The sequence below is a fragment of the Schistosoma mansoni genome, chromosome 2 (genome assembly GCF_000237925.1).
Source record: "Schistosoma mansoni strain Puerto Rico chromosome 2, complete genome".
In the NCBI taxonomy this organism is placed as follows: Eukaryota; Metazoa; Platyhelminthes; class Trematoda; order Strigeidida; family Schistosomatidae; genus Schistosoma; species Schistosoma mansoni.
In genome coordinates, this window is record NC_031496.1 from 14,979,352 (window position 1) to 14,992,547 (window position 13,196).

At 39.7% G+C, this 13,196-nt stretch overlaps 2 protein-coding genes across 2 annotated transcripts; one reads left to right on the top strand and one right to left on the bottom strand.

The window, feature by feature from the left end:
• Window positions 1-315, bottom strand: Smp_181110 (hypothetical protein; the record flags this gene model as incomplete). The annotated part of the gene is made up of 1 exon (XM_018795804.1): window positions 1-315. The coding sequence occupies one exon, from the start codon at window positions 313-315 to the stop codon at window positions 1-3; it is 315 nt and encodes a 104-aa protein (XP_018650080.1).
• A 7,992-nt stretch (window positions 316-8,307) lies between these two features.
• Window positions 8,308-13,190, top strand: Smp_181100 (hypothetical protein; the record flags this gene model as incomplete). Its single annotated transcript, XM_018795805.1, has 4 exons — window positions 8,308-8,454; window positions 12,811-12,884; window positions 12,921-13,138; window positions 13,175-13,190. The coding sequence occupies exons 1-4, from the start codon at window positions 8,316-8,318 to the stop codon at window positions 13,188-13,190; spliced, it is 447 nt and encodes a 148-aa protein (XP_018650081.1). The 5' UTR covers window positions 8,308-8,315.
• Window positions 13,191-13,196: the final 6 nt, after the last annotated feature.

Below are 13,196 nucleotides of genomic sequence, written 5' to 3' on the forward strand. Positions count from 1 at the left end.
TCATAAAGTGTGATGCGCTTGCTTACCCACTGCGGTGTCTGAGTTGCTGTTGAAAAACATCGGGCCTTTATTTTTTCCCACAATTTTAGTTATTATTCTCGTTGCCTTGAGTACTGGTGTGCGGTGTATCCTCTTTCTCAGTTTACCCGTAGTTCGCCGCATTTTGAAACTTTTAGCGAATCTTCTAATATCCCGTATGTCATAATTAGCTTTTATGCGCACTTCATTGTCGTTTTTTAGACCGGTAGGGTCTGTTTGGTTTTCAGCGTCATCCGTAATAGTTATGCCTTGTATCGTTAAGTACTTCTTAGTCATTTAGACTTAGCAAAGTAAGAGATTAGGTTGATCTCCATCTAAGCCTCTCGTGTCAGTTCATGAAACTGAGTCCCACTGCCTTTCGGACACCATGTTGAAATGCAAATAGGCTTTTTTTCGGTAAATGTATTTACCCTCACCATCTTGCTGACTTTTCGTCGTCTGTTTACAGCATAATGATCAAGTTACTGGTGGACCGTAATTCATAATTTCAGAACATATCATTCGAATATATATTTCATGAGCTAAATAACGAGCTTGTGTTTGTTGGTTCAGTTAATTTTTGAACAAACCTCCACATTTTGGTGTAGACTTCTGGTATATATTGTAGGGAGTAAAAATCATGCTAAGGTGTTACTATTTTAATAAGGCTTACTCGGATTTTGATCCTTCTTAGTAGTGAATACCTTAGTTATTTGTGAATTCATCTTGAACTAATTTATATTGTTGAAGTCCCTTATGGGAGCTAAGGTGATAAAATTCCGAGCTATATTTTTGAAATTTTCAATCTATTTTGCGTTGTTGAACCTTTTGTTTCATGAAGAGTGGTTTATTTTAAATAGTCTTATTCTCTAAATTGATTTTAAGTGCAAATGAGTCTATCATTCAGATACACAAGAATTTTCTTAAGATTGTTTGATAATACAGTTAAAATTTTTGCTCCATCTACTTTGAGGTTTTCCTTTACCACAGTAATGCTAAATGCTAAAAAAATTCCCATACTGTGAATGTGAACAACACTGTTTTCAATAAGGTCATATAGCACAGCTCAGATACATTTGAGTTTGTTCACATTTAATTTGGTTAAGCCCTTTTGTTAACTTATTTAACGGACAGAGTAATTCGTATCATAACAACTTATCTATATCATTGTACCTTTGTTATTATTGCACTTGCATGAATATGTATGCTTGGACATTGCTTACGGCCTACACACATATTCATTCGGCTAGCCTTACTATTAGTCGCTTAATTGATTCAATGATTCATTTAATTCCGTATGTATGTATATGTACACTTTAATCCTGTCCATTAACTCGCTCATTCGACTCGCACGCTTACGCGCTTGCACCTTGGCACTACTCTTTCGTGCTTGCTTAACGTGCCTGTAATTTTGATGATCTGTGGTGCAATAATAAACGTGATCAACACTTCGTATTTACCTACTGATTAATAGACCGTTGTGACGTTATGTGGTGACGGTTATCAGGACGAACTGTATGCGAAGCTTAAAGATTATATTGAATACCAACCATCACAATCCTCATCAGGCTTTACTCTAATATACAGTGATATTTATGTATATGGGAAATTATTAAACCAATCAAGACGGTTTATAAGTCAGTGATAACAGTGAGATAGATTAAATAAGGCAAACATAATAAGTAAATAGTACAAATTGATGATGAGATGACATGTGTACTAGTCCGTGTTGTATAATGGGAAATAGGTTAGTGGCTCGGAAATATAGATGCTGAAATAACATAAAAACTACAAGGTTACTGTGGTATTTATACGAACTAATGATTTCTTTGTACTTGACTGCGCGATAATTACGAGTTACAAATATGTTACATTTAATGGCGTTCATCTAGTTCTACATGCCTTAAAGTGCACTACTTCGGGAATTCTTAGCACAAATCCAAATACTATTAATTCTCGTAGTTAAGTAATAAGGATTTTTCACATGATTGAACGGTGAGGCGTATATTAAAGAAAAGGAAACCAAATGACCGAAGAGTAGGGAGTAAGTAAAATCATTTATTAATACTAGTTTAGCCAAGGGAGAAATAAAGGTGCTACAACTTTCTTTGGAGTACAAAGACTTCCATCGTTAGCCTTATAGCTTCTGCTATGTGTAAGAGACGAGATCGAACCCCAGAAGGAAAACTAATAGAAATACGATAAATCACTTTAAATGACCCACTTCTGTCTATTACATGACCGCTAGCGAGCAAGTGTGATAAAGCAGGGCTGCATGTTGTTTTGTTAGTACCCCTCCCTAATTGCTAATAGAGATGTACGTTAATTCGTTGCCTCAGTTATCTTGTTGTGAACCCAATGTAGCTTTCTCCTCAGAAGCAGCTGCATTCGTAGAGACAGATAGATGCGGTAGGCCCAGGTGACTCATCTTTTAGTTGAAGAATCAGCATGGATCAGTTGGAAAACGGTAGACAGAGGTTAGGTGTAATGAACGGTCTCTTCACTGCTCTAGTAAGTTGGTCTCGTAGCACATCACCGGCTATATATCCATTCAAATAGTTTCATGAAGAAAGGTTTCCTGTCAACCGCTGATGTCTCTACTTTCCTGTTTATTGCATTCGAGTGTTTCTTCAGAAAACCTTATTTACGTATTCTGTTCCAATGTTATCATTGTCTTAAAAACTTTCTTGATTGGTTTAATAATTTCGTATATGCTTATAACTATTGCGGTACATTAGAGTAAAGGCTGATGAAGATCTCATTGAAAACAATGTTATTCGCTTATATATGTTAAATACTAAGTAATCATGAAGCACTTGTACATTAAAACGTAAACAAGGCGTAAATGAGAACAGAGAACTACTAATTTAAATTAAGAAATATAGGGTTGTATGGTGATATTATTACACATTAGTGTTAATAATATAAGACATTGAAGGTGTTCAATAATTGCAACAGTCGTACACCAGAGTTGAACACAAGTAGATCACAAATAATGTATGTGTTATAACTCATCCTCATTTAGTAATAATAATGATAATGATTTACTTGTGTCACAGTAGTTACATTTCAATTTATTGGTATGATTAAAAACATACATTTGGGGTTTATGTGAAGGGTACTACCTCAGTACAGATATTAAAAGCCTACATTATTCATTAGAAATGATTCACAATAAAATTTTCATGGAGTTCTATCGGCAAACAATTTATCTGTCGGAGCTGTCTAATATGTATCAGGTTGCCAAACTACGAAGTGCAATTAACTGATGAGCGTTAGTCATCCTTGATCTTGACAAAGATCGGTACACTGTTCGATATTTAGAGATCCGACTGCCCGGTGATTCGCTTGGGACTCAGTGACATTTCACCGTCAAAACAGTATGATTACTGTCGTCAGGTTTGTTATTGTGATTATATACCAGCAAGGTGAGGAAGCAGTTAGAATCCTTAGGAGCGTTTGAGTACCCTAAAATGATAGTAAAAAAGTGAATATTTCGGGTTTGTAGTGATAGATCAACAAGGCCACGTCAGACCCGAAGTGAGTGCGAATTAAATGAAATTGTTTCTACTAATGGATCGTTATACAAACAATATAAAACTGACAAAACAATGTATATGCTTACAACTTCTTAAGTGTCTTTAGAAAAGCGAAATTGAGGGAACTATTTAAAAGGCAATGGTATGTTCCTCTCTGGGTAAATTTTAATTTTTTGATCGTTTATTACGTATCAAGACTGCTGTTTACACTTCAGTTGAATTTATTCCAGTTGAAGCATGCTTCAAGAGTAAAGTTTTTTTATGTTTTTGAAGTATTTTATAGTCGGTACTTTTGAGTACTTTGTTTCTATTATATTTATTAGCACTTTTGGTCCTAACAATTTATATTTTTTCCACTTTTTGTCACAGATCACTTTTGTCTCCGGGTACTATATAATCTAGTTTGTATCTGAAAACTTCTGATCGACGACTGGATTGCGCAGGTAAAACAGTTGCCAACGTCCTGGCTGTCGATACCCCGTTGAAAGTGGCTTGCAGTGCGATGAGTGCAAAAGCTGGTACCACGAAGTTTGCATGAATTTGATGCCTCCGGCTTTCAAATGGTTCGGTGAAAACGGTCGCGTATGGCTTTGTTACTAGTGTTACTCGGACGCAAACAGCTCGCTGACCGAGGCCATTTCAATGGTAAATACTGCTAAAAAGTGTATTAGCAAACGAGGTCAGGACGTATCGAACAGTACTCGCTGTGTGGACACACAAATTGGTGTAAAGCCACCTCAAATAAGCTGGGTAACAAATGACTCACATCGCTCAAAGGAGTAAGACAGACTTCGAAGAGATCTGACCTAAATATAAACCTGAGCAAGGAAGTTTCCTCTGTCCCACTCCTAAATGGTAGTCCACAGGAAACGCCTGAGGATCGAAATCGCGAGGCTAGATCTGTTTTTCAAACAGGATACAAAACCCAACTGCCCAAGTCATTGTAGGGCCAGTGAAATGTCACTGAACCTTAGCCAAATCATCCGGCAGTTGGGTCACTGAATATCGAACAGGTCATCGACCCTTGTCAAGGTCAAAGACAGTCAAAGCGCATCAGTCAATCATACACCATGAACTGGCCCATGCGGCAGTGGTTCTACTTTCGCTTGTATCTCCTTTAACTAATATATTCCTGTAATAACGTCCTTTGTGTTGTACAGTCTTCAGAGCATCCATGGCCCCTTGATACGTCGATGGGGCAATCCACGTAAGGTGCTGGTCGCGGGGTGTGACTTCGAAGTTAGCTTATTCGTTACACCGTTCCCGTCTAACTCGAGTAGGCCTTAAATCATTCGACATAGATCATCAACGTTGATGTTCTACATCATCAATAACCTTCTGGAATCCCACAGTATGTTTGACGCGACTGTGGTTGCTACTACAACGAAAGTTGATGAATGGGTAAAGGTCGTAAACAGGAAAGAACATGAAGATATAAAATTAAATGCAACCCATCAAAAAGTAGTCGTGAATTTAAAGACTGATCACTATGACAGGTCAGTTACTTTTCATAGAATCAAGGAGAGTGAAAGCTCTGAACCTAAAACTCGTTTTGAGCATGACATTGGATTGATCGAGCAGCTATTTAATCAGCTTATGCCATAGTGTGTCTTTGTAGTCGCCTTACTAAAGGTGTGTAGACTAGGTAGTGAAACGAGCTTTAAACCAAATCAAACCAGGTTGCTTAAAGTACTATTTAAATCTCCAAATGGACGGGACGTAATTTTACAGAATGGACATAAACTAAATGTTTCAGAGGTTTTTGCTCGTGAGGACTTACCGCTCGCAGACCGTGTAAAAAACGAGAAGCCAAAAGAGAACTAGAACTTAGGTTAGTTGCTGGCAAAAAGGACCTCAAAATTGTAAATTTTCCGTTTGTGAGTCTTCAACAGGGAATGATGACGAAGCCATTATGGGTGTGTGGATTGCATCGCGATTCACTATGATCACCGCTACAGGAAAATTACGTGCCAGGTGTCGGCCCGTATCCCTCGGTAGGCCAAAAACCACAAAGCTGTCAATGGTTGCAATAATGTATATTTTTGGCGATCTCGTGATATTAAAAGCATACTGAGACGTGCCAAAGATTACAAACGGAACTGTCGAGCAGAAGCGAGTTCGTGCAAGGTTACAGGCATTAGAAGGAAAAAATGTCTTTGGTACAAGTAAACAAAGAAGTTCAGCAAAACAAATACTGGTACAATTAGTTATAATAATAATTGTTTCCATTATACCATTCTCGTTCTCGTCATCAAACTAGGTCACGACAAATGCAACACGAAGCTAGTTAAATGGGCTTGGGATCTGTTGCACTAAATTCCCGAAGCTTGCTCAAATAAGCGGTTGAAACTAGGTGTTCAGAATGACTTTACAAAGCCAGATATAATCACAATCACAGAAAATTGGCCGAGAAACTCTCCACCTTGGTTCAGTATGGAGGTTCACACCCTTCTCCGTAATAATAGAGGAATGTAGGATAGATTCAGGTTACTGGGGACTGATGAAACGAAATCTCAATATCGAAAGCTCGGAATACTCGTGCCTTGACTCTCCGTAAGTCTAGAAGGTTGTACAAACAGAAAATGGTTAACGAATCTATGAAATGTTCTAAACGCTTGTATTCTTAAATAAAACAAAAGAACAAAAAGAAGATGTAATATTCCAGCACTATTAGGAGACAGTACTGCCTCATCACTAGTGGAGGAAGACTTTGGCAAAGCTCAAGTATTCTCTAAATACTTTAGCAATGTATACACCATAGAAACACCCTTCTCACCAGTCCATGAAAATCCCCCCACACAAGCACTGGACAGCGTGACCATTAAAGAACTCGATGTCCTTGGTCTGCTAGTTAAGCTTGACATAGGTAAATCCACTGGACCCGATGAACTGCATCCTAGGTTACTAAAGGAATTAGCTAACTTTGTTGCGAACCCTTTAAGTGTATGTTTTAATCTATCCGTAACCCAGGGTCGTCTACCAAAAGACTGGAAGAACGCCATAGTAAGTCCAGTCTTCAAAACAGGTACAAAACATAAGCCTGAGAATTACCGACCAATTAGCCTAACTAGTGTGTTTGTTAAAATTTTAGAAAAAATTTTCCGGAAGGGTCTGTTTAAATATTTCGATGAAAACCGCATGCTTTCGGAAAAGCAGCATGGTTTTAGAACAGGTTATTCCTTTCCCACTAACTTATTAATCGCTCGTGAAAGCTGGTGCGCTCTTAAGGACCAAAAGTTACCTAAAGACGTGGCCTACATTGACCTCAGTAGAGCTTTTGATCAAGTTCCTCAAAACCAGGTGCTTTATAAGTTAAGAATTGTTTGAGTTGGACGCAATCTATTGATGTGGATAAAAGACTTCCTAGTTGGGCGCCAACAAAGAGTACGGGTGAACTCCAAGTTGTTTAGCTGGGAAAGTCTGCTTAGCGGAGTGCCTCGGGGTACAGTATTAGGACCAGTGTTGTTCCTCTTATATTTAAATGATCTTCCTCGTCTCCTGTCATCATCGGTCTTACAATATGCTGACAATTGTAAGACGTTGGGAGCGATAGTAAATGAGGGTGATAACTCAGAACTTCAAAAGGACCTGAAGAAATTATCTGAATTGTCTCAAACCCGGCAGTTGCCGATAAGTACTCCCAACTATACTGTGATACATATTGGTCATCAGGGTACAGATATATACATAATGAATAACACTGAGCTACCTGTTATCCAGACACACAATGAGTTTGAGGTCGTCGTCGGCAACGACTTAAAGACTACCTCACACTGCGGTGCAGTAGTCACTAAAGGTTTTAGAAGTTTATGGTCAATACGTAGAGCCTTTAGTCATGCCGACGATAAGACGTTTTTGACTTCGTATACAGTGTTCGTGCGTCCTAAACTTGAATGCTGCATACAAGCGGCTGGCTTTTGTCTAGAAAAGACAGTGAGCTTTCGGAGAAGGTTCACAACACAGCGACTAAGCTGATTCCCTCAATAGTGAAGCTTCCGTATGATGCTCGACTGGCTAAGCTCAACTTATTCCTGCCGTGATATCGAGGAACTAGAAGTGACTTGACTACAGTTTTTAAATTACATAGTGATAAATTTGCACCTGATATGCCCTCATTTTTTGTATTTAAAGACAGAGTATTCACGATGACACTCCAGAAAACTTCACAAGCCCAGAACAAATTACTTGTCAGCTGACCATCGACTTTCCCATCGAATCATCAACGAGTGGAATTCTTTACCTCAGTATGTGGTTCAGACTCCATTGATCAACTCTTTCAAACGAAAGTTTATTCAGCTGGGAGATCACTTTTGCTAGGACAGACATAGATCATCAGGCGTCCTCTCCTTTTCAAACTGAAACTGAAATTACTGTGACGAGCTTCTTCAGTCCATCATTAGATGACTCAGCAGATTGTAGGTTAGCTTCAAACACACCACATCAAAAACTAATAAAAAATACGAATTTTTGTGATGATTCATACACTTTATTATTATTAATTTCTTTAAAATACCTTCTTCAGAAAAGTAGGCTGGGTTTACATGACAAGTGATACACTGCACTTAAAAGATTTTTAACAGAACACACACTATGGCTCAAAAATTCTGTGGCCTCAAAAAGTATTAAGCTTTATTTGTCATATTATGGACCATCGTTTGCCAGTACTCCAAACTTCCATGTTTCACTTTTCTGAAGCCAACTTTTGTCGACGTCGCTTTCGGTTGTCAGCATGTTCAAAACTCTGCGCTACAGACGAAGATGGATTGTGTCCTTGCTCCACTATTTTTAATAGTTGAATGCCCTAGACTGAAAATAAAGAAACCGAGTTTCGTTGTTTGGCCGCCTCCAATGGTTTTCCTCTCCATTCTCATCCTTAGTTACTTTTTAATTACAGGGGGTAAGTTCTATTTTTCACTTGTGTTCTCATACTTATAACTTTTTAGGGGTTTTTGTACTTTTACCAAAATTATATTTGTATTATGTACTAGTGGAGTTTTTATTGTTAGCTAGCCATTAATTTGAGGTCTTTAGCACTTTCATTGACACCTCTTAGATTCTTCCCGGTATTCTCAAGTACACTTATGATATAAAATAATGCGGTTAAAAAATTGTATCATGCACTTGTATAATATAAAATCGTATGTTCTTTTCTGAGACATTCCAGCGGCTAAAATCTAGTATTGCAGGCTGGAAAACCAATTTCAGTCAGTTTCAGTTTGGAAAGGACAGGAGACTTGATCGCCTGTGTTAGTACTGGCAATGATGGTCTCTCAGTTGATCCAACTTTCCTTTGAAAGAGTCGACGGATGGAGCCTCAACCACATGCTGAGGTAATGAATTCCACTCGTTGATTATTCGATGGGAAAATCGATAGTCAGCTGACAAGTAATTCGTTCTGGGCTTGGGAACTTTTATGGAGTATCCTCGTAAATTTTCTGTTTTGGAAGACAAGAAAAATGAGGGCATATCAGGTGCAAATTTTTCATTAAGCAATTTGAAAACTGTAATCAAGTCGCCTCTGATTCTTCTATATGACAGCGGGAATAGGTTTAGCTTGGTCAGTCTAGTACCATACGGGAGCTTCGCTATTCCGGGAATCAGCCTAGTTGCTGTTCTCTGAACCTTTTCCAAGAGTTCACTGTTTTTTTAGGCAGGGGCTAGCTGCTTGTATGCAGTACTCAAGTTTGGGGCGTACGAACACTGTATACAAAGTCAGAAACGTTTTAGCGTCGAGATGCCTAAAAGCCCTGCGTATGGACCATAAAGTCCTAAAAACCTTTGGCGGCTATTGCACGATAGTGTGCAGTAGTCTTTAAGTCTTGACTAACGATGACGCCTAAGTCATTGTGTGCCTGGACAATAGGTAACTCAGTGTCATTCATCGTGTATGTATCTGTACCCTGGTGGCCAATATGCATCACAATACACTTGGAAGTGTTTATCGGCAATTGCCAGGTTTGGGACCATTCAGATAATCTCTCCAGGTCATTTTGAAGTTCTAAGCTATCGCCCTTGCTTTGTATCGCTCTCCATATCTTGACATCATCAGCATAGAGTAAGACCGATGACGATAGTAGACGAGGGAGATCATTTACGTACAGGAGGAATAACACTGGCCCCAAAACTGTACCCTGGGGGACTCCACTAAGCACAGTTTCCCAGCTAGACAACTTGGAGTTCACCCTTACTCTTTGTTGACGCCCAACCAGGAAGTCTTTTATCCACATCAATAGATTGCCTCCAATCCCGACATTCCTTAGCTTATATAACAATCGGTTGTGCGGAACTTTGTCGAAAGCTTTGCTGAAATCGATGTAAGCTACGTCTATAGGTAATTTTTGGTCCTTAAGAGCGCACCAGCTTTTACGAGCGATAAATAAGTTTGTGAGACAAGAGTAACCTGTTCTAAAACCATGCTGCTTTTCGGAGAGAATCCGGTTTTCATCGAGATACTTTAACAGCTCCTTCCGAATAATCTTTTCTAAGATTTTAACAACCACACTAGTTAGGCTAATTGGTCGGTAATTCTCAGGCTTATGTTTTGTACCTGTTTTGAAGACTGGACTTACTATGGCGTTCTTCCAGTCTTTTGGTAGACGACCCTGGGTTACGGATAGATTAAAACATACACTTAAAGGGTTCGCAGCAAAGTTAGATAATTCCTTTAGTAACCTAGGATGCAGTTCATCGGGTCCAGTGGATTTACCTATGTCAAGCTTAACTAGCAGACCAAGGACATCGAGCTCTTTAATGGTCACGCTGTCCAGTGCTTGTGTGGGGTGATTTTCATGGACTGGTGAGAAGGGTGTTTCTATGGTGTATACATCGCTAAAGTATTTAGAGAATACTTGAGCTTTGCCAAAGTCTTCCTCCACTAGTGATGAGGCAGTACTGTCTCCCCATAGTAAAGGAACATTTCTTCTTTTTGCCTTTTGGTTTATATACGAATACAAGCGTTTAGGGCATTCTATAGATTCCCTAACGATTTTCTCTTCGTACAGCTTTCTGGCCTTACGGAGGGTCTAGGCACAGGTATTTCGAGCCTTTTGATACTGAGATTTTGCCTCGTCAGTCCCCAGTAACCTAAATCTATCCCACATTTTCCTTCTTTTACGGAGAAAGATGCGAACCTCCCTACTGAACCACGGTGGGGAGTTTCTCGGCCCCTTAGGTGTAGTCCAAGGGATGTGGGAGGCGGTAACTTTTAAGTATAAATTCCGGAATACGTCCCAAGCCGTTTCGATTGATGACTCTGGGTCTATTTTCCAATCTACTGATGATGCTGATTTCATGATGTCTGGTATGTTGACTTTCCAGACGTTAGGTCTGGATTGAGCTGAGGCGTGCTCGTGATCGACAGTTATATGGAAGTCAAAGGTTAAAACTGCGTGATCACTTTTGCCTAGGGGTGGCATGTAATCCAGGTTTGCAACGTCATCCTCATAATGAGTCAATATAAGATCTAGTAAGGATGATGCAGAACCCGGGTCGCACCTAGTTGCTTCTTTCACGTGTTGCACTAGGGCACATGTGATTACCGCATCAACTAGTTCCTGTTCGAAGGAATTTGCTGACGATTCAGTCCGCAGATTTCCCCAGTCCACCATGGATGCATTAAAGTCCCCTAAGATCAGATATCGATCACTTCGTGATAAAGTGTTGAGACTGCTTAGCAGGACCTCGTTTACCTCACAGCTTGGACTGCGATAGATCAAACTAAGCAGCAACACTTGTCCCCTGCATTTCAGGCGGCAGCTAACTAATTCATACGTCCCACTCTCATGGTATACACTGTCGATAATGGTGAATGGAATAGCATTCCTAATGAATAGAGCTACCCCCCTCCTTTACGCGTTTGTATTCTATCGGCCCTTACTAATGTAAAACCCTCGAAATCAAGTTCCCTACTATCTATAGACGGCGTCAGCCATGTTTCTGTGACTGCGATTATGTCTGGCCTAGTTGAGTCAATCTGTACACCTAGTTCCGGTAGCTTATTGAGTAAGCTCCGGGCATTGGTATAACAGATCCGAAGCCCATTTAAGTGGCCTCGTGCTTCACCCAGAGTGGCTTCGGCTTCATCCTCTGTCGAAGCCTCACAACCCGAAAATTTAAAATTTTCAGGTCTTTTTCGCCAGCGTCTAATCTGAGCTGTAGTTCTTTTTCGGCTTCCCGTCTTTTTACACGGTCCGCCAACGGTAAGTCCTTACGGAGAAAGACTCCTGAACCCTTTAATTTGTGTCCATTTTCTATTCATTGTAGGATTTAATCTAAGTAAGTCGAATGTACTACTAATACTAACCCTGGATGTGGTTCTTAACTTGAAACATCCTTCACGGGGTCCTTCGGTTGCGTTGGATTATTGATAATCATTAAATTACTGAGGTCTGTTTTCACATTTGAAGATCTTGCTTTTGGCAGTTACAGCTCACGTAAAATACCTTGACGGTCACTCAAGGTTACTGTGCACACTGTAAGACGGCTGTTGGTCTTCAGCTATATTCCATGTGTAAGCTGCAGTTCCTTATAGGAAGCTAAGTAGCATTACCTGTACCACAAAAATATAGCGATTCGGGACACGGACTTTGAGTATGCTGTCAAGCTATTATCGCGACTGCTACCCTCTTTCCATATCCTTGGTTTAAAACGCATGGATTTATAGAGGGCCATCTGTCGCAAATTTTAATCAGGCAAATGACTTTCACAAGATTGTTTCCCGATCAAAACAAAGGCGAAAGCTAGTGTGTAAAAGTGAGTTGACGCCATACGACTTCTGTGCAGTCCGTCTCCTAGAAGCTATCTCTATCCACAAGTTGTAACATCAACGGACTGAGACCTCATCTCAACCGGCGATCCGACTGCCAAAATGAGAGTAAGTATTCGCTAGTTGTACAAAGATCCCTTCCCGAGATGTGTCGCTTCTCAATGTATGCTTCTTGTATTATGTGACGAAGAATCTTTTAATAAATGTTGGTTTATTGGTAAGCGTAAACAGCTCCCAAGTATAAGTCCTAATGCCCGGCGAAAGAACTCTCATCCGTAAATTACGGGATACCCCCGAAAATAACTAGTGAAGTGATCTACCAAATATATAGTAAGTTTCTGCGCACTTTTTTATACATCATGACATTTTTGTGCCTTAATTTCATACCGTGAAGTGCAAGCATTAAAGATAAGTCGGTTAAGACCCGGTTGATTGTGCATTGTTGTGCTTATGTGCATGGTTATTTACGAACATATTTCCCCCATACAGGAGTAATTTACGATATGATCGTTGGTCCTCCAAGCATGGGGACAGAAACCGACGCCAGGGGCAATCAAAAACCGGTAAGTCAAACTCATCATTTCTTCAATGGTACTTAGGTAGCTATCATGGTTTGGCGCTTAAACAGTCAATACATACTTGAAGGACTCGCAGCCAGTTTCATGTTTGTTATGGGAGGTTTCGGATTCATCGTAATGGATAAAGTCAATGAGGCCAAGGTCACAAAGTTAAACCGTATCTTACTGATGGCACTGGGAATCGGATGCATCCTGGTATCGTTGCTTACCTTACGGATTTTTATCAGTACTAAATTACCGTAAGTTCCAATAATCAATTTAATCTTGCTTCTTAGGTCCTACATGCAGTGATTTCCT